This window comes from Macaca thibetana, chromosome 14 (assembly GCF_024542745.1).
Source record: "Macaca thibetana thibetana isolate TM-01 chromosome 14, ASM2454274v1, whole genome shotgun sequence".
NCBI classification, from domain to species: Eukaryota; Metazoa; Chordata; class Mammalia; order Primates; family Cercopithecidae; genus Macaca; species Macaca thibetana.
This window is the reverse complement of record NC_065591.1, coordinates 115,105,764-115,128,099: the sequence shown is the minus strand read 5'-3', so window position 1 is coordinate 115,128,099 and position 22,336 is coordinate 115,105,764. Positions and strand designations below refer to the sequence as shown.

Here is a 22,336-nt window from a genome sequence, read left to right as displayed (position 1 = left end):
AAAGAAGGTCTTCTACCAGAAAAAAATGTCCTTCACAAGGTCTGGCTAATTGCCAGGATTACCAAACGTAACAGTTATTGCTGTCTTCTCCTTTGATACACTTGTCACAGTTTTATATGTTTTTCCTTTAAGCTCTGTTGGACTTGACTGTCACATTTTAAAATTTTACATTTGTTCACAATTATTTGCACTGACTGTCTAATGGATGGTCAAAAAAATCTGCTGTCGGACTGGGTGCAGTGGCTCCCATCTGTAATCCCAACATTTTAGGAGGCCAAAGAAAGAGAATTGCTTAAGAGTGGGAGTTCAAGACTAGCCTGGAAAACATAGTGAGACCCTGTCTCTATAAAAATCTAAAAAATTAACTGGGCATGGTGGCACGTGCCTGTGGTCCCAGCTACTCAGGAGGTTGTGGCCAAAGGATCACTTGAACCCAGGAGTTAGAGGCTGCAGTGAGGTATGATCATGCCACTGCACTCCAGCCTGGGCGAGAGAACAACACCATATATATATATATATATATATATATATATATATATATATATATATAAAATCTGCTGTCAAACAAATGAATGAACAATAAATAAACTAGACTAAATCCTTCAAGAGAAGAAGCCAGCCACACCTCAGTGGCCAGCACATAGCAGCCAAGCAACAAGTGCTGGCTGGCGGGATTTGGACTCTCCTCTCTCTGGCAGCCTGGCTGTGTAATGTGTTCCTCCAAATGGGAAGGGGAGCAGGGGAGGTAAAATTCAGTCAAAGCTTTTCACAGAAGCTGCTGCTTTCAAACAGTGGAGGCATGCCGAAACTGCTAGTTAAAATGTTTGGTCTTTATGTTTTATTTCCTGTGGATTTTAATTACCCACACTGTCAGCATGTATCCATAATCCTCAGTATAATGTCAGATACACACATGTATGGTACAACAAAGAAAGGACCCTAAATTAAAAGTGACATGATACAACCTCTTTTTGAGTCTGGTTTCTAGCATCACTTAGCTGTATGGATGTGGGCATATTTCAGAGTCCCCATTTCCTTAAATGCCAGGTGGATATACTCATTACATCTGCCCCATAGGATGCAGCAACAAATGAGGTAATAGATTGTCACGCCATAAGCTTCTCACTGGACATCCTGGTGTGTGCCAGGCACTGTGGTAAGTGCTAAGCAATCACAAAGAATAATTATACCCTGTCCCTTCCGTGGGAGAGCCCATGGCCTGGTAAATTGCTTTGAAAAGGTAAAGTGCTACTCAAATTAAGAGATTGTGATGAATTGCTATTGTCTGCATCATTTTCATTTGTGTCCTTGTGAGTGCCATTCTCTGCCACCCTGATGGGAGGCTCCCAACAGCAGGTATCAGTATCCCCTCTTTCCTCTCTACTTTGCTTCTTGGAGCCCAGTTCAAGGTTCCGCACTCTATAGTAGCTTAACAAATGGCATTCTCTGACTGTTTTCCAGGCTGTCATTACACTGGATAATAAAGGGCCATTTCTGGCAGCTCTTTGGCTCTTGGCTTCTGTTACTGCCAAGAGACTCCCACAAACACCAGGAGAGCAACAGCTTTGACATCTGACAGCTGCAGAGAGACCCAACTTAATCCTGTCATCTCCCAAGGTCTGAGATGATGTCAGAGCAACAAATGCATCTGCATTCCAAAGTGCCCACAGCAAATCCAATGAAGTCCCACTATTAATGGGAAGAGAGTCAGGTTCCCACATTCAGCCACTAGCTCCTCCCCGCTCCCATATCGCTCTTCAAAGCAGTATGGAAGACACTTCTTTTACAACTCTTGATTTCCAAATTTTAGAAAACAAACTAATTCCCTTTCAGTGACGTGGCCAAACAATTTGCTTTTAAACAAATAGGGACCAGTATTGCACTGATAATTTGCTGACAGCCTCTCTACCCCACTAGAGAAGCCCCTGTAGGGCAGACACTATTTCGTTCACTATTGTTTCTGGTGTTAGGAACAGAATCTGGCATGTAGTACATGTTCAATAAATGTTTGTTGGATTAGTCAGTTGGGGAAAAAAGGTAGAAGGATGCATATATTCCAAAATCCTCTTCCCTTGCAGGAGGAACAACTGTTGCCCTGACCTGGAATCAGAAGATGAGAAAAAGTATTGCATTACCATGGCAACCACGGCTCCAAAAATAAATGTTCTTCAAAACTGTTATGGGTCTTTGGTGGGGAAAAAAAAACCTAACTGCTGTTTGCAGACTATACCGGGGCCCTGGGTCCACCATCAGACAAAATACTGTTCCCAATGTGCTCGTGCTCTCTGGAACCTCATTTTGGGAAAGACTGATCACTCTCCCCCTAACTCTGCCAAGTTTGGCTCCCCTGAATAGAGACTACCTTCAGAGCGGCAGTCTCTGGGTCAGGAGTGGTGGCTCATGCCTATAATCCCAACGCACTGGGAGGCTGAGGCAGGAGGATCCCTTGAGTCTAGGAGTTCGAGACCAGCCTGGGCAACATAACAGGATCCTGTCTCTACAAACAGTAGAAAAAATTAGCCGAGCATAGTGGCACATGCCTGTAAACTCCAGCTACTCAGGAGGCTGAGGCAGGAGGATCACTTGAGCTGGGGAAGTTGAGGCTTCAGTGAGCATGATTGTGCCACTGTGTTCCAACCTGGGTGACAGAGTTAGACCCTGTCTCAAACACACACACACACACACACACACACAAAGCACAGCCAGCATGGTGGCACGCATTTGTAGACCCAGCTATTCAGGAGATCAGGATGTCAAGGCTGCAGTGAGTCAAGATCTCAGCAGCAATCTCTAGCCTGGGTGATAGAGTGAGATCCCATCTCAAAAAAAAAAAAAAGCAGTATCTACTCTCTGGGCACTTCCTAAAGACACAGAACACAGTTAAAACCAGAACAGAAACCAACAGGTTTAAGATAGACAAGCCAATACATAATAGTACAGATTTACATAAATGGCATATGAAGGGGTAATTATTCAGCTTCAAGAGGACTTCTAGTTTTGCAAAATGATTTATTGTAGAATTCCATGAAAATCGAATTTCCTTAGAGGCTTTCATCATTTGATTATTCATTCATTCCCTAAACACATGTTTACTGAGCTCCTACTATGTTCCATGCAAAGAGCTTAGCGGGCACTGAATAAAATAAACACTGAATAAAATAAACTCTGCCTTCACTGTGTAGGATCTAATAAAGGACACAATGTGAGCATGTAATCACACTCCAGTGCAGGATGCTTCAGAAACACAGACGTGATGAAGACCTCAGTCAAGAAATATTCCCTAGAAGAAAGGCTAACTAAACCAAGGAAAAGGTCTTATGGTGGCAAAGTAGGTCCGTGTTATAAGAAAGGAATTCTGTCTGATGGAACAACATAGATGAAACCTGAAAAGAAGAGAGCATCCCATTCAAGGAACTAAAAGGTCAGACTGGCTGGAGGCAGAGCACACAGGAGCAGCAGGTGGATGAAGCAGGAGGGGAACAGAAGTCAGGTTACGAAGACCCTTCTGGCTGCATAGTGAAGCAGCACAGGAGAGGGGCTGTGATGGAGTCAGGATGCTTGTGTAATACACGTGAGAGCTGGCTATGGTGATGGAGCTGAGAAGGCAGGCTTGAGGAACATTTGCTTTGGAGGGAGAGAAGCCTTGTGAAAACAAAAAGTACCAAGCCCCAATGTAAGTAACAGAATGGAGGGAACTGGTTTGAAGGGAAAAATAATAAATTCAATTACAAAAAGACAAGCTGAGTTTTGAAGAACATCCCAGTGGAAATGCCCATTAGTCAGTTGGAGGTATGAGCCTAAGGCTGAGGAAAAATACGAAGTCTCAGACAGGAATAACAAAAGCCAGGGGGATGGATGAAATCGCCCAAGGACAGTATATGGATTTAGAAGTAGAAAGGGGAGGCTGGGCATGGTGGCTGATGCCTGTAATCCCAGCACTTGAGAGGCCAAGGCGGGCAGATCACTTGGGACCAAGAGTATGAGACCAGCCTGGCCAACACGGCGAAATCCCATCTCCACCAAAAATACAAAAATTAGCTGGGCATGATGGCACACACACGAGAATCGCTTGAACCCAGGAGGCGAAGGTTGCAGTGAGCCGAGATTGGGCCACTGCACTCCAGCCTGGGCAACAAAGCAAGACTGCCTCAAAAAAAAAAAAAAAAGGTAGAAAGGGGAGGGTGAGAGAGAGAGAGAGCGAGCAAGAGAGAGGGTAAAAGGAGGAAAACGAAGAGAAATAAGAAGAAACCTGGGGCCAGGCTCTGTGGATCACACCTGGAAGCCTAACACTTTGGGAGGCCAAGGCAGGAGGACTGCTGGAGTCCAGAAGTTTGATACCAGCCTGGGCAACATAGCAAGACCCTGTCTCTCTCTCTCTCTTTTTAAATATACATGTAAAAGAAGAAACCCGGAGTCAGAATCTTAAGCAGGCCAACACTGGAGGGACACACAGATGACAGCAGCCCTTAAACTATAAACACTAGGTTAAGATAACTAGGTTGTGGGAGGTTAAAAAAAACAAACTAGGTTTACAGGCAGTTTTTCAGCACCCATCAATAGATCAGAAAAGCAACATCTCATAAATAACCAAAGAAGGAATAAACCACTGTTCCAGCTTCCACTAACCAGGGAAGCAGACTCTGAGGCCTCAGAGATGGGCACAAAGGTCTTTGCTTTTGTAAACAAATAAATGTGTTAGCATAACTCTTCAGACGCATACGCTTCATTTTGTCTAACAAGATGAAACAGAAATGTATACTCTCCATTTTATAATCTCACTGCGGCCCAGAGAGAGTGAGTAACCTGCCCAGGACCACACAGCGAGAAAATTAGCAGAACCAGAGCCTTCAACCCACGCCGCCTCAGCCTGTCTCTAGGACTCGTGCTGGGGCAGTCGTCCTAGGAAAAACTGTCACCCTGTCCCCACAGATTGAGGGGCCCAGCCCGAGCGTCATGACTCACTGCCTGAAGATACGGCTCCTTCCTGGATAAAGATGGGCTCCCTGAGAAACACAGTAAACTGAATACTTGGTCTGGTTGCCAGAGACCTGTGTTCTAGATCCATCTCTGTCTCTGGCCAGCTTCATGGCCCTAGACTTCTCAGTTCTTCTCAAGGTGGAAATAATTTCACAAATCCCATCTACCAGGATGACTGGATTCTCTGGGAAACCTGTCTGTCTGAGAGAAACAGGTGCTGACAGGTGGCAGCTGGGTGTGAGTGAAACAGGTGAAGATTTGGTAAAACCAAGGCCCTAAACCTTTCTTCTCCTCTCCCACACAGCAGATCCTATCCTCAGACCGATTTTTTTCATGCTTTAGTCTGAATGCCATATGCCACTGAAATTAACTTTTACATAGCGATCTCCCACACACTCAATTGGGAGCTCCCCAATGGAAGGGACATCTGTAACCATCTTTGCTTTTCTATCTTTCCTTTTTTTGTTTGTTTTGTTGTTGTTGTTGTTGTTTTGAGACAGGGTCTTACTCTGTCACCCAGGCTGGTCTCAAACTCCTGGGTTCAAATTATCCTCCCACCTGAGCCTCCCAAATAGCTGGGACTACACGCACATACCACCATGCCCAGCTTGTAAACATTTTTGTATCCCAAGCACATAGCACAGTGCCAGGTTCCCAGTAAGTGCACAGTAAGTGTCTGATGAATTCTGAGAATTACCTCTCCTGAGTTATCCACATTTTCAGTCGCATCTCTCTCACAACAAAGCAAAAGGCATTTTAAGAAGCAATCCAAAGCATGGAGAAGGCACTTCAGAGAGAGAGAAATTTTCAGTGTTCTGAGAACTTTCTGAATGGGCAGGCCACTACCCTCTCTGTTCACCTCTAACTCAGCCCTGCCTTCAAACATACATGGCTGACAATGGCTGAAAACTCCTCCACGAAGTCTGCAGAGGGTAAGGCGTGGCAGCTCACGCCTCTAATCCCAGCAGTTTGGGAGGGCAAGGTGGGTGGATCACTCGAGGTCAGGAGTTCGAGATTAGCCTGGCCAACACGGTGAAACCCCATCTCTACTAAAAATAAAAAATTAGCCGGGCATGGTGGCGCACACCTGTAATCCCCGCTACTCAGGAGGCTGAGGCGGGAGAACCACTTGAACCTGGGAAGTGGAGGTTGCAGTGAGCCCAGATCATGCCACTGCACTCCAGCCTGGGTGAAAAAGGGAGACTCCATCTAAAAAACTAATAAAAGCAGAAGTCTGCAGAGGCCCACAGACCCCACCAGAGAACCAGTGAGGTCCAAGTAATTGCTAATACAAAGCCCGGACCTTCCTCGGAATCTGAAAGCAACAGGCCAAGTTGAGCAACAGTGAGTCTTGGGAGAAATACTGTCAAAAGCAAAGATCCACTAGGTATTCTTCCATCTTCACAAAACAAGAGAAAATGAGTTTGGATTGTACTGTGGGAGATTTTAGTTAGATCTTAGGTAGGACTTTCCCAATAGTATGTCTTGAAAATATATAAAGACATAACCAAGAAAGACAGTGCAACCAATCCTCTTTCTTGGTGTTTGTTTTTTTGTTTTATATATTATTTTATTATTATTTTTTTTGAGATGTCACTCTGTTCCCCAGGCTGAAGTGCACTGGCACCATCTCAGCTCACTGCAACCTCTGCCTCCCAGGTTCAAGCAATTCTCCTACCTCAGCCTCCTGAGTAGCTGAGACTACAGGCGCGTGCCACCACGCCTGTCCAATTTTTGTATTTTGTGGTAGAGAGGGGGTTTCACCACGTTGGTCAGGTTGGTCTCAAACTTCTGACCTCAAGTGATCCTTCCGCCTCGGCCTCCCAAAGTTCTGGGATTACAAGGGTAAGCCACAGCACCAGGCCCCGGGGTCTTTTTGTAAGTGATATTTTCAGGTGAGGAAGATGTGGTTCATCATAGACACCGGTGGAGAAAACACATGTTGTCACCTAAGTCAAGGGCAAACTGTTCCAGGCGAAGCTCCACCCTGTACAGAGTAACCTTTACGGTTGCCATTCCATCCAACCCTGAAAATCAACGAAAAGGTCAGAAAGAGCTCCAGAGTGTAATGACCCAGCCAGAACATGAATGCTCTCTGGATTAAGGAAGATTGCTCTGAGGGGTCAGCCTGGCACTCACTAACATTTCTGGGGGCAAAAGAACATGACGAGGTTAAGTGGCGGAAATACCTGACAACACACTTCCCACTTGGAGATGCATCTCGTTCTGATCCTTCTCTAGAAATAGTGCTTCAGAAATTTACCTTCCTCCTCATTTCGCAGACTTCCTGTAGTGTGATATGAAATATATTTGGTCTTTTCCTGGTCCTTGTCCCAGAACTTCTAAAACGCTGGGACTTTCCTGAGTGACAGAAGTGTCTTGTTATTCGTAATGAGCTCCATGGATAACACCTGAGTTTATGCTAAGGAAACGACTTAGGATACAGCCCCTGGGGAGCCTGAAGATGGGGAGGAAGGACCAAGAAAGACCAAGTAACTAGAGGATTAGAAGGTTGGATTTCTCAGCTCCACCCACAAACTTCCAGGAAAAGAGAGAGGGAGGTGTGGCTGAAGATCAAGCTCTATAAAAACTCTTGGACACGGAGCTTTGCTGAGCTTCTGGGTTGCTGAACTGGTGCAGGTGCTGGGAGGGTGGTGCGTCCAGGGTGAGCATGGGAGATCCACGCCCCATCTAACCCCCTGCAATACCTTGCCCTATGTAAACCAAAACTAAAATTCTAAAAGCCCCAGCTGACTGAATGGACAGCGCTGTAGGAGACCCAAACAGACAAACAAACAAACAAAAACTAATCCAGGCCATGGAAAGATGTGGGGGCTCAAACATGCCTCATTATACTCTCCTCCCTGTGGAGCTCAGGCACAACTGATCAGCTTTAACCTGAAAACAGCAATTTTTTTTTTTTTTTTTTTTGAGACCTAAGCTAGAGTGCAGTGGTGCAGTCACCACTCACTGCAGCCTTGACCTCCCAGGCTCAAGTGATCCTCCCACCTCAGCCACCCAAAGTGCTGGGATTATAAGTGTGAGCCACCATGCCTGGCCAAAACAGAAATCTTAACAGTGATGAAACAGACTATGTTGCAATAAGACAACAAACTCCCAGCCTGACTCTAGCATAATATCATGATAGATAAAGAAGGAAGTTGAAATATTTTACTTCAAAATATGTCTCTTTGTTATATTTTGAAATGGCCCTGCAAAGCCATCTTTTGTGGGGGGAAATCTGCATCTGTAAAGAATCTCTATTAACATAACTAGATTTTTCCCCTTCCAGACCTTCCTAAACCTGAAGAGATTAACTGAAAGTCTAGCACCTTTTAAGGGTCTGAATACAAAATACTGGCCATCCATTGTCTCTAAGAGTAGCCATGTAGGATACTTCATCTATATAATAAGAACTCTGGTCTCCACAACCCCTTATCTTAACCCAGACACTCTTTTCTACTGATTCTGGGTTTTAGATAATAATTTAAATATTTTCTGACTTGCCAATCAGAAAATCTTTGAATCTGGGCCGGGTGCGGCAGCTCACACCTGTAATCCCAGCACTTTGGGAGGCCGAGGCGGGTGGATCACAAGGTCAGGAGTTCAAAACCAGCCTGATCAATATGGTGAAACCCCATCTCTACTAAAAATACAAAAATTAGCTGGGCATGGTAGCGCGCGCCTATAGTCCCAGCTACTCAGGAGGCTGAGGCAGAAGAATGCTTGAACCTGGGAGGGGATCAACCTCTTGAACCCTAGAGGCTGCAGTGAGTCGAGATCATACCACTGCACTCCAGCCTGGGCGACAGAGCAAGACTCCGTCAAAAAAAAAAAAAAGAAAAAAGAAAAAAGAAAATCTTTGAATCCACCTATGACCTGTAACACCAGCCCCCAGCTTCGAATCATTCAACCTTTCTGGACCAAACCAATGTATACCTCACATGTATTGACTGTTGTCTTACATCTCCCTAAAATGTGTCAAACCAAGCTGTAACCCAACCACCTTGTACACATGTTCTCAGAACCTCTTGGTGCCTTGGACTGTGCCTTGGGCCACATTCACTTGTATTTGGCTCAGAATAAACCTCTTTAAATATTTTACAGAGTTTGGCTTTTTTCATCTATACCTATGTACCTCTGCATCTCATTACTGATCTGTATCCTTAATATCTTTTATTATGAGCCTATAAACATAAGTGTTTCTCTGAATTCTGTGAGCAGCTCAGTCAGAGGCATTTAAACCAGAGCAACTCCACCTTGAGTAGGGGCTTGGTAAAACAAGGCTAAGACCTGCTGGACTACATTCCCAATAAGTTAAGGCATTCTTAGTCACAGGATGAGATAGGAGGCTGGCACAAGATACAGGTCATAAAGACCTTGCTGATAAAACAGGCTGCTGTAAACAAGCCTGCTAAAACCCACCAAAACCAAGATGGCAATGAGAATGACCTCTAGTCATCCTCACTGCTACACTCCCACCAGTGCCATGACAGTTTATAAACGCCACAGCAATGTCAGGAAATCACCCTGTATGGTCAAAAAGGGGAGGCATTAATAACCCCCCCTTGTTTAAAATATACTCAAGAAATAACCAAAAAAAAAGAGTAGCCATTCTTTTATTCCTTTACTTTCTTTTTTTTCTTTTCTGAGACGGAGTCTTGCTTTGTCACCCAGCTGGAGTGCAGTGGCGAATCTTGGCTCATTGCAACCTCCACCTCCCGCCTCCCAGGTTCAAGCAATTCTCCCACAGCCTCCTGAGTAGCTGGGACTACAGGTGCCTGCCACCATACCTGGATAACTTTTGTATTTTTAGTAGAGACAGGGTTTTGCCATGTTGGCCAGACTGGTCTCGAACTCTGGACCTCAAGTGATCCACCCACCTTGGCCTCCCAAAGTACTGGGATTACAGGCATAAGCCACCGCGCCCGGCCTTCCTTTACTTTCTTAATAAACTTGCTTTCACTTTGCATTGCGTACTCGCCCTGAATTCTTCCTTGTGCAAGATCCAGGAATGCTCTCTTTGGGTCTGGATGGGGACCTCTTTCCGGTAACAGCTCTAGAAAATTAACTGAGCCCTAAAAGGGAGTCAGGAACTCTGGTTTATAGTTGGTTGGTCAGAAGTATAGGTCTCAGAAGCAACATGGAGATAGAGAAAAAATAAAAAAGAAAAAGTACAGGTAGCTCTAACTTGTGATTGGCATCCGAAGTGGGGGCAATCTTATGGGACTGAGCCCTGAACCTGTGGAATCTGACGCCATCTCCAGGTAGAAGGTGTCAGAATTAAATTGAACTAGAAGACACCCAGTTTGTGTCCATTGGAGAACTGCTTGATGTGTGGGGAGAAAACCCCACATACCTGGTCACAGAAATGTTCCGTGTTGAGTGTGAGAAAGAAAAAACAGTTTGATCTTTCCTTTCAAATTCCCTGTTCTCAACGCATGGACCAGCACTCTCCCTTACCTTCTAGAAGTGCAACATACAGATGAAAAAAGTCTCTCAAATAAAAGGAAAATCTGAATGAGAAAAAACACTAGGAGAAAATACAACAAATATGCCCCTGATACAGTTGGGATATTTCTCCCCTCCAAATAGCATGTTGACTTTTTTTTCTCTCTCTCTCTTTTCAGATAGGGTCCCCCTCTGTTGCCCAGGCCAGAGTGCAGTGACATTGTCTGGCTCACTGAAGCCTCAATCTCCCAGGCTCAAGTGATCTTCCCACTTCAGCCTCTCAAGTAGCTGGGACTACAGGTATGTGCCACCATGCCTGGCTAATTTTTTTCTCTTTTTTTTTCTTTTATAATAGAGATGAGGGTCTCACTACATTGCCCAGGCTGGTCTCAAACTCCTGGGCTCAAGCAATCTTCCTATGTTGGCCTCCCAAAGTGCTGGGATTACAGGTGCCTGTAATTACACCATGCCTGGCCCTGGCTAATTTTTTAAATTTGTTGCAGAGATAGGGGACACTATGTTGTCCAGGCTGGCCTCCAACTCCTCAGCTCAAGCGGCAATCCTCTTGCCTCAGCCTCCCAAAGTGCTAAGATTACAGGCATGAACCACCACACCCGGCCCGCATGCTGAGATTTTGTCCCCAGTGTAGGAGGAGAACCTAGTGGGAGGTGTTTGGGTTGTTGGGGAGGATCTTGCAGGAAAAGCCTGGTGCCATTCTTTCAAGAATGAGTGAGTTCCCATTCTTAGTTCCTGCAAGATCTGGTTGTGAAAAGGAGCCTGGCTCCCCTACCTCTCTTTCTTGCTACTTCTCACCATGTGACAACCCTGCTCCCCTGTATTAGTCCATTTTCACACTGCTGATAAAGACATACCTGAGACTGGGAAGTTTACAAAAGAAAGAGGTTTATCGGACTTACAGTTCCACATGGCTGGGGAGGTCTCACAATCATGGTGGAAGGTGAAAGGCACATCTCACATGGTGGCAGACAAAAGAAGAGGGCTTGTGCAAGGAAACTCCCATTTATAAAACTATCAGATTTCATGAGACTTATTCATTATCCTGAGAACAGCACAAGAAAAACCCCCCCATGATTCAATTACTTCCCACCAGGTCCCTCCCACAACACGTGGGAATTCAGGATGAGATCAAATTGCGTGGGGACACAGCCAAACCATATCATCCCCCATCTGCTTTCCACCATGAATGGAAGCTTCCCAAGGTCAAAAGCAGATACTGGCACCGTGCTTCTTATGCAGCCAGCAGAACCATGAGCCAAATAAACCTTTCTTTATAAGTTACCCAGTCTCAGGTATTACTTATAGCAACATAAACAGATCAATATACCCTCTAATAATTGGGTTAACATGATAAAATTATATTTTCCTCTTTCCTACTATCCAAAACTTTACAATTAACTAGCTATTTTATTAAATACAATATGCTGACTTTTTTTTTTTTCTTTTGAGACAGAGTCTCGCTCAGCCGCCCAGGCTGGAGTGCAGTGGCACTATCTTGGCTCACTGCAACCAGTGTATCCCAGTTTAAACAATTCTCCCGTCTCAGCCTCCCGAGTAGCTGGGATTACAGGCACTCACCATCATGCCTGTCTAATTTTTGTATTTTACTAGAGACGGGGTTTCACCATGTTGGCCAGGCTGGTCTTCAACTCCTGATCTCAGGTTATCTGCCTGCCTCAGCCTCCCAAAGTGCTAGGATTACAGGCGTGAGCCATTGCACCCGGCCGCGTTGACTTTTATGGCATAGAAAATGATTTCTTGTGCTCACTTCAGCGCACAAGCACTACATCTTTTTAAATGATTCCTTTTAAGACAACAAGCTTGAAGACTCTTGGAGAGTCTCAAAAATGTGTCACTAAACTAACCATCCATTACCTTTCCGTATTTTCCTAATTGCTGGGGCAAATATTGCAAGGGTTACCATCCCCAAACTGGGTGCCCATCTCCCCGCCAAGAAAATTATTTTTCAATGGCTGCAAAAACCACATAGGTTGCTTATTGTTTTTCTAGTCATCTCCCTCAGCTCCATCATTTCCTGGATAAACTCGCCTACCAGAAGCAGCAAGACTGAAAATCTCTGTGGTCAGATTGTGGAGGGAAGAGGCACCACGCTGGGTGGGGAACAGGCTTGACCACAGTGATGTGCTGAGAGGGAGACACCTTAGAAAGAATGAGGCTGCTGCAGGGACGTAATAGGTCTGTTAGAAATTGGTCGAGATTTCAGGTCAGAGGCCTGAGTTTCAGCTCTGACCCCGCGCTGCCTCAGTGACGTGCCTGGTCATCTACAGATCAGAATTGGACAACCGGAGTCTCATCCCAGCTGGAGGACATACAGAGGACACAGAAGGGCTTCACACCCTCTGACTACCCAATGTGTCAGGGCCTCAAAGGAAAAACCCATGGTTTTCTTTATCCTTCCCTTCCACAAAGGGACCAAAGGCACAGCCACATTTTCCTAGCGAGGATTTCAAGCTATATGACAATATCTGAATGGAAAATCCAGACATGTGGCCTGAAAACAGAAGAAGATATTTGAAAACAGGAGTGTGTTTAGGAGGTTGCTGCCTACGGTGGCAGGGAGTGGCTGGCTACTGCCCGACATCTCCTCACCAGCTGAGGCATCACCATCCTGCTTCCCTTCTCCCACTGGAAAATCCACATTCGATTTTCTGTTCTGAGTCCCTGAGAGAACCAAAACAAGTCTCCTCTGAGAGGACACTTCCTTCCAGGCTCCAGAGTCACAGGAGAAGAGCTCACAGATTCCCACCCGCCAAGACAATGAGAAGCTGTGTCCCTCCTCACACCAGGCACAACAGCCCCTTGGCAAGTCACATACCCATTATGTGCTATAGAGAAAAGAATCCCAAGGGGGCAAATGCCTCAGGAAAAACCCTCAGGTTTCATCAAGCTCTTGTACACACAGCAACCCAGCAACCACCTCCGGGCTCTCTGGGCCAGCCTTGGCTCCAGGTCTAAACACCTGCTTCAGGACCAGCAGTTTGTCCACTGGGGTCAGGAAAAAAATTCCCCACTGGCAGCTTAGCCATTCAGACTCCTTAACTTCTGCGTTACCCTAGAAGCAATTACCAGTGACCAGCATAGCAACTGGAGGATATATAATACCTGGGAGAAACGCACCAACTAGGGCAGAATGATCACCTGTGCATCTGCCTCATCTTCATCCCAGCCCCTTGCCTGATGTGTAATTGGCACCCTCTGAGTGCATAACCACCAAGGAAATTTTCAAAATACCAACTCCCACAGAGGAAGCTGGTCAGTATGAAATCAGCCCACAGGGCTCCATCTCCACCCTCTCAGTTTCCACAAATTGTTTTAATCTAGAAACCACATCTACAGCCAAGGGCTAGCTGCTTCTCACGGCGGAGTCCACCTAGACCATCGGCAGCATGATCCTCACACCTGTCTGCTTCCCACAACCCTCACACACATCTCATCGACTGCCCACATTCCTACCTTCCTTCAGAACCTCCCCCTCCACATCTGCACGTTCTCACGCAGGGGAGGGCTGACTGCTTCCAGGCCCTGGGGGGATAGGAGAGTAGAGCTGTAATGAGCTCAGGCTTTGGAATCAGGACCCGCTTCAAATCCCAGCCTTGGCTTCTGTTGGACCAGGAGAGTGTTAATCTCTGAACTTCGGGTTCCTCAGCTGTAAAACCTGCCTGGGGGGACCGAGACATTGTTGTGAGGATTAAATGTGATAATGTACTTAAGGCTGCTTGGCAGAAAACTTGGCGCAGAGTAAGACCAGTCCCTGCCCTCAAGGAATTATGAATCTGGTCGAAGTTTTTGCCAGTTAACCGTATCCAGCACCGATCACTTACTTAATCCACTGACCAACTATAGGTTTCCTTTGCATTTGGTCTTCGCTTTGTGTTAAGAAGGACGTGAGTTTTCTCTCTCCCACGCTTCCTGTGCTTCTCATAGGTAGCAGGGCACACGCAGGGTGGAGAAGCTACACCAATAGTGACGGGCTGAAGGGGAGAGCATTCGGATGCACAAAATCACCCTGCTCCCCTGCTAATGGAGCTGAAACCCGAAACAAGTCTCCCTCCAAAGGTCAGAGGAAGGAGATGGAGAAGCAAGATAAATATACCAATGCTATATATTCATTACAGGCAAACCACACGCCAGTTAGGCTGGCACCAGAGAGATGACCTAGCCTAGCAGGCTGGGTACAATCAGTGTGCGGCACTACCAGTGGTCAGACATGGAGCTAAGTGGAAACCCTGAGGCCCTCTCCTCTCTAGCTGCTGGTCTGCTAGACTGTGAGCAATCATGATGGGGGTAGGCATGTTATGCAGAAGAAGGGACATAACAGCCAGGAGAATAAAAGGTAGTAACAGTGAAGGTATCCTGGGCGGAGACACAGAGAGGTGCTTCTGCATCCCCTAGAAAGAGCCTGCAGTTGGCCACCACCCAACTCATTCACCTGTCGTCAGTTTTCCCTTCCCCCTCCAGAGAATAATGACAAGAGTACATCCTGGGAGATGGGGCTTCATCCAATTTCTGACTTTTCTGAACCTAGCGATTCAGAGAGGGGTTCCAATCCTCAGTTTGGGTTCTGAACAATCACCACAACCAGTTTTGGGCAAGGGAGTTAGAAAGACATGTGAGTATTAATGCGAAGAGGCTGCCCCGTCAGCTGCAGACTACACTATTCCCTGAGCTCAGAGGGCAACATGGCCAGCAAAAAAACTGTGCCGTCTTATGTTCAATAGTAGTTAAGATGATACTTTGCAGTTAGACCACTGAAAGAAAAGAGCAAGACTCCAGGCCTTCACCTCCCCACGCTTCCTTCCCGCTACACAGAACAGCAGAAAGTAGTTGCCTCGAGTACCACTTTGAGAGTGTCTCTCCCAAGCTCCAGAAACTACAGTAGTTACCCATTGAATTGATCCGCTTTGCCCAGGAAGCACTCTGCATATAGGATCTCAATACCTGTTTGATGACTGAGTGATTCATTGAAATTCAAACTCTTTGGCATAAATCACCTTCGGTCTGTCAGCCTCACCACCTTCATTTTTCCACATTCCTCAACAAGATCACATTTGGTCATCCATCTCCATCTTCAAGCCAATACATTCAAACTGCTTTCACCTATAGGCATTTGTTACCCCTTCAAAACTCAGCTCTCTATAGGTCAGTGGTTGTCTAGGGCTCGGGAAATGGGATGGAGAGGGTGAAGGTGCTAGCTAAAAAGTATGAGTTTCAGCCAGGCACAGTGGCTCATGCCTGTAATCCCAGCACTCTGGGAGGCCAAGGTGGGCAGATCATGAAGTCAGGAGTTCAAGACCAGCCCGGCCAACATGGTGAAACCCCATCTCTACTAAAAATACAAAAATTAGCCGGGCTTGGTGGCACGCTTCTGTAATCCCAGCTACTCAGGAGGCTGAGGCAGGAGAATCACTTGAACCCAGGAGGCAGAGGCTGCAGTGAGCCGAGATTGAGCCACTGCACTCCAGCCTGGGTGACAGAGTGAGACTCCGTTTCAAAAAAAAAAGAGTGTGAGTTTCTTTGTGGGGCAACAAAAGTTTTTTGAAACCGACAGTGGTGATGGTTGTACATAGCTGTGAATATACTAAAAACCGTTGAATTATACTTTAAATGGGTGAATTGTATATTATATAAATTATATCCCAATAAAGCTGTTTTTAAAAACTCAGCTCTGTACTTATCTCCTTTCAGAAATTTTCCCACACTCATGAATAAAAAGAATTTCACTTTAAACAACAGAGAAAAAGGAATCATTTATTTACTCATTATTAATTCATCAACAAACATCTATAGATCTATAGATCACTGTAAGAGGTCAGGTACAGTGCTATGAAGATACAAAGATGAACACGATTGGTCTTGGAGTATTCCAGTGAATATTGGAAAGTTAGTAAGCCATGCTATCTTTACCATTTTTTCCACTTCTTCCTTCCTAGGGTTTAAGGAAAAGAAAGGGGTCTCCTAATCCTCTTCACATTTTCAACTTTGTGCAGGGAAAATCCGCAAACTTGAGCTTCAAGTCAGTGACAAGTTAAAAAAAAAAAAAAAAAAAGGAAGAAAAGAAAAAAAGAAAACTAAACAAATAACGAAAAAACAAAAATTAAAAGAAATCCACAAGCTGTGGTCCTCTTGGCCACTTAACTTTTACCATATCAGACTGAATTTCATAGCAAGCCTGAAAGGTGTTTTTCTCTGCTTTGGAGAGGTAGATTTGGGGTGGGGAATGTGGAGACGTCATGCTGGGCCTGGTATGCTAATCCTCCCTAATCCAGGCCAGAGCAGAGCCATTTTCCAACCATCATTTCCAAATCCTGAATCATGTGAGCAGGCTCAGGTGCTGCTCCAGGACACGTGAGTATGTAACCTCATACTTTTAAGCAAACATCCATTCCATGTGAGAGACTCACAGAGTAATGAAATAAGCCTTCACCCTTGAACAGCAAGAGGAAGCTGGCAACACATTTTCACATGCACTACTCTTCAGACTTCCCATTAATCCACAGACATCCTCTTCTGCAAATGAAGAAGGCGAAGCTCATAGAGGTAAAGTGAAATGCTCAAGCTAATCTCCATAGCTAATCGATGACAGAACTTAAATGTATAGCTGTCTTCTGACATTAAGTCCAATGTTCCCTGCACTCCATTGCCTCTAAATGCGATTCCTTTTTTTTTTTTTTTTTTTTTTTTTTTTGGAAACGGAGTCTTGCTCTGTCACGCAAGCCGGAGTACAGAGGCGTGATCTCAGCTCACTGAAACCTTTGCCTTTGCCCACTGAGTTCAAGAAATTCTCGTGCCTCAGCCTCCTGAGTAGCTGGGACTACAGGCACGCACTACCATGTCCAGCTAATTTTTGTATTTTTAGTAGGAACAGGGTTTTGCCATGTTGGCTAGGCTGGTCTCGAATTCCTGGACTCAAATGATCTGCCTCCTCAGCCTCCCAAAGTGCTGGGATTACAGGCATGAGCTACCACACCCTACCACCAGTTCCTTCTCAGGCCACTTGGTGGTATCTACAAGCACCTGTTCACTTGATTGCTTCTTTTCTTGGAAAGAAGCCTTTCATCTTCAAGGCCTAAAAATGATGGGGCTTTGTTTTACACATAATCCAAATAGATTCCAACAGAAGGCAGTACCACAGTAGCTAAGAGGAGATGTGAGTCACACAAATTTGAATTTGAATCCAGAGTCTGCTTTTTCAGATACATATGTCCTTGTTTGTTTTGTTTTGGTTTTTTGTTATTTTGGAAACGGAGTCTTGCTCTGTCGCCCAGGCTGGAGTGCAGTTGCGAGATCTCCACTCACTGCAACCTCCACCTCCCAAGTTCAAGCAATTCTCCTGCCTCAGCCTCCCAAGTAGCTGGGACTACAGGCATCCACCACCACACCCGGCTAATTTTTGTATTTTTAGTAGCGACAGTGTTTCGCCGTGTTGCCCAAGTTGGTCGCGAACTCCTGAGGCCCGCCTCAGCCTCCCAAAGTGCTAGGATTACAAATGTAAGCCACTGCGCCTGGCCGATACATAGGTTCTTCTAATCCAAAAAGTCACCACTTAAAATAACCGCCTGAACTACATCTAGGTGAAAATCCTGCCAAATTTTAAGGATATGTCCCCAAATCCAACAAAAATAAAGGTTCTACTACACACATAGACAACTCTTGAAACCACGAATACCTTCCTAAATCTAACCAAATCTACAGTCATCCCCATCCCAGCCAGCAATGCAAGACTTTTTTTCTTCACACACACACACACACACACACACACACACACACACACACACATATATATATAACATTTTAAGAGCTGGGGGTGGGGGTCTCACCATGTTTTCCAGGCTGAAGTGCAGTGGTTATGCACAGGCACCATTATAGCCTATTAAAGCCTTGAACTCTTGGGCTCATGTGATCCTCACACCACAACCCAAGTAGCTGGGAATACAGGCCATGCCATTGCACCCGGCTCTTTTTACCATATTTTGTCCTCAGTATATATGACAGAATGTCAAGATCAAAAGAAGGTCTCTTTTAGTTTCTTTTACATTTGAGGGAAAAGCCAATAAGCCATGACAAACTACTTTATTTATTTATTTAAGACGAAGTTTCGCTCTTCTTGCCCAGGCTGGAGTGCAATGGCATGATCTTGGCTCACTGCAACCTCCACCTCCCAGGTTCAAGCAATTCTCCTGCCTTGGCCTCCCGAGTAGCTGGGATTGCAGGCACCCGCTACTACACCTGGCTAGTTTTTTGTATTTTTAGTAGAGACGTGTTTCACCATGTTGGCCAAGCTGGTCTCAAACTCCTGACCTCAGGTGACCCTCCCGCCTCACCTCAGGTGACCCTGCCGCCTCACCTCCCAAAGTGCTGGGATTACAGGCACGAGCCACCGCCCCTGGCCTGACAAACTACTTTAGTTCAAGGTTAGCTCCCACCAAGTTTGCCCCATTTCCCTCTGCTCTGTGAAAAGGGTAGCAGGATGAAGTACCAAACAGAAGGAACTATCCCCAGGGTCCACAAAAATCCATGGAACAAAGCTCTATATCTGCACCTGCAGAGGGAACCATGCTCAGTTATGGCAAACAGAAAAGAGAAACTCTGGAAGGTCCAAAACGCCCATCTGCTGCATAACCAATCCTACTCCTCAGTCCCCACCCCGCAGAGACACATGGCTCGTCCTGTTTCTCCTGCCACTCTTCATACTGTTCCCCTCAGCCAGTCTTATGCACCCAACCTCATTCTTTTCCTGCTGTTTTCTACTACCCATCTGTATTTGTCATGGTGTCAGCCTCTTCCTTCAAGAAGTCTGCCTCTACTTCTCCAGAACTCTCTCTTTTCTAGTACACAGCACAGTATGTTTTTCAATGGCTCCCACAGGTCTTCTTTTTTTTTTTTTTTTTTTTTTTTGAGATATAGTCTCACTCTGTGGCCCAGGCTGGAGTGCAGTGGCATGATCTCAGCTCACTGCAGCCCCCGCACCCAGGTTCAAGTGATTCTCTTGCCTCAGCCTCCCAAGTAGTTGGGATTACAGGAGCCTGCCACTATGCCCAGCTAATTTTTGTACTTTTAATAGAGACAGGGTTTCACCATGTTGGCCAGGGTGGTCTCGAACTCCTGACCTCAAGTGATCCACACGCCTCGGCCTCCCAAAGTGATGGGATTACAGGCGTGAGCCACTGTGCCCAGGTGTTCATTTCTTATACAAGTGTCCTCTCATTTTCCTTCTCACGGTCTACAATCCCTTACTCTACCTATCCTTCCCCCACACCCTCCTCAACATCACCACTATTAGCTGTTACTAGACTGAGCTCATAGAAATATTCAGTAAGTATTTACTGAATTGAAATCAATGTAATTGAACAGATTTGGAGAAGGAATTCCAGGGAAAGGGATCCAGTTGCTCCGCACAAGAACACAAATCCATTAAGAGACAGGGCCCTAGAGTCCCAAAGTAAATATGTAGGATTTGTGGTACCAATGAACAAGTGAGGACTCCCTGCCCTCCACCAGGCAAGGGGCTTGCCTCAGACACAACTCCCTGAAGCAGCAGTCCTGACCAGAGCTGTGCAGAGCTGCTCTATGGTGCCCTGCACCAATTCTCTACATGAAGGAAGCTCAAACTTCTCCCATTACCCAGATGCCACATTGACCTAGGCAAAAAAGTAGCTGGTACAAACCACAGTCTTGTAGGTATCCATGTCTAAAGAATGATATGGTAGGAAATGTGACTCACTCAATGTCAATATTTCACTTCCACACAAGTGCGCCAGTTAAGGCAAGCCGGTGTGGCCAAACGTAAAATAAGATGGAAACGGAGTTCAGAAATATAAACCACTTAACTACTTCTCTGGCCTTTTGCTATCTCCATCTGTAGAAAGGGAGCCATAGTAATACCTACCTCAGAGAGTTTGCGGTAGGGATGGAATCTGGAGGTACGTGAAGTGCTCAACATAGTGGCCCGCATGGTAAGGGCTCGATAACTATTAGCTGCTCTTATTATTATTATTTATTTCGCTGTGGGGATCAAAGGAGATGGAATGCAGCGTGAAGCCCCACGTAAACGTGTCGTGCAACATGAAGCCCCTCACCCTGGGCTGGGGAGCGGGTGGCACTTGTGAAAACTGAAAGCCACCATCCCTGGGACCAGGCGCAGCGCCCGCCAGAAGCGCCTCTGGTGACGGGCTCCTACTCTCCCCCAGGACGTTTCCCCCAGGATGCCCCGAGGCCCTGGACGGCTCTGGAGAGGAAGGGAGGGAAGGGAAGAAGACGGATGGAATGGGGACGTACCTGCTTTCACTGCACTCCTTCCGCTCCCTCACCCTCAGCCACTTGCGGAGGAGGAAGCGTTTTCGGCGCGGGGACGCGCTGGGTGTGGAGCAGTTGGACCACGGGGTGTCTTCGTCGCTGGAGGGCGTGATCTCGATGGACGGCAGCTGCAGGAACTCTTTGCCGGGGGTCAAGACGCCGGGTAGGTCCCGGGCCAGCCCCGCCTCCAGGCTCTGCTCCTGTACGTTCTTCATGCGGCGCATCTTGAAGCGCCGGCGGCGAAGCGTGGGGGTCGACGAACTGGACCAGACCGGGCTGCCCTCAGCCGCGCCCTGCGGCTCGGGCACCTGCAGGGCGGGCAGCGGCCGGTTCTCCATCATGTTGGCCGCCGGCATGGGGGCCGTCGCCTCTGCGCTCGCCCTGCGCCCTCCGCCAGCGGCCTCGTTCGCGTCTCCCGCTGGCTGCTCCCCACCCTCGGCCCGCGGCACACTCCCCTCTCCAGGGGCCGGAGGACCAAGTTCCTTTCCCCAGAGCACAGAGAGGAAGGGACGCGAGGAGACGCGGCGTGGCGCGCCGCCTCCCAGAGTCTAACTTTTCGGAGCGCGAGTCCTCCGGGCCGTCAGCCGCCGGCGAGGCCACCCTGGCGGGGCGGGAGCTGCCTGCCAGCCACCCGGTCGCCCTCCTGGGGCTCCCCTCGCGCGCCCGCTTGTTTTTCTTCCGCTGCGCTCCCTCGCTCGCTGCGTCTTTGCCTTAGCGGAACACGGCAGCCCGGGGCCCCAGGGGGCGGTGCAGCAAACTCTCAGCGGTTTGCGTTCAGCAGACCAGGTTGGGGAGCCGGCTTGGCGCTGCAGGGAGGTAGAGAGCAGGAGGAAGAGGCAGTGGTAGGAGGGAAAGGGGGAGAGAGAGAGAGGAAGCGAGACACTGGATAAAAACAAAAAAGGAGGAGGAGGAGCGGGGGCTGGGGGCGGGGTGGGGGGACTATCCTGAATGGACTAGCACTGGCAGCGACCGCTAGTGTAACTGTACACGGATTCCCCAGGGGAGGGACTCTACCTCCAAGTAAAGGCTGCTCCAATCAGCCTGGTGAAATAGGATCACAAACCAAACTTTCTCAGGGCAATGATTGGCCAGGCAGCTCCCATTAGTCAAACTCGGCTATTTCCTTGGGGGTGGGGGGTGCAGAGAAAGGGGAATCAATGAATTCAGTCCTCACTCTCTCAGGCCACCCATGACACAGGGTTGAAAGAAAATGAGGAGACTTTTCAACTAGCTCTTGTCTCCTAAGAAAGGCACTTTGAATTATTTGGGGGTGTGGGTAGTGGCACTGCAGGACGGAGTATAGTCAGAGGAGGAAAGCAAGGTTGCTGGAGGCTGCTTCCAAAATGACAAGCTGAGAAGAGAGGACAGTTCTCCCGTGGCGGCGTGAGCTGAGGACACCAGACATGACACACCAAGGAAAGACAGACAATAGGGTCTGAGAGACAAAGGACACAGGACCAGTAAGGACAATGGGGGCTGAACCCTGTACATGAGCCAGCTGCCAGTACTATAGCTGCGTCCTGAGCAAAGAATGAAATGAGGAGTGGGTGAGCACCCGCAAAGCAATGCCTCCAAC

General features: G+C 47.0%; 1 protein-coding gene across 5 annotated transcripts in view; it reads right to left on the bottom strand.

Annotated features, from left to right (window-relative positions):
* The window catches only part of GRAMD1B (GRAM domain containing 1B), a 274,826-nt gene that overhangs the window by 180,388 nt on the left and 72,102 nt on the right, over nt 1-22,336 (bottom strand). For 2 of the 5 annotated variants that reach the window (XM_050755572.1, XM_050755571.1), the window contains exon 1: nt 20,743-21,660. The exons of 1 other annotated variant lie outside the window; for it this stretch is intronic. In XM_050755572.1, coding sequence (XP_050611529.1) covers nt 20,743-21,116 — 374 coding nt within the window. In that variant the 5' untranslated portion in view covers nt 21,117-21,660. Of the gene's footprint in view, nt 1-20,742; nt 21,661-22,336 lie in introns of those variants that run through there. 2 more of the 5 variants (XM_050755574.1, XM_050755573.1) reach the window with 2 other exon arrangements.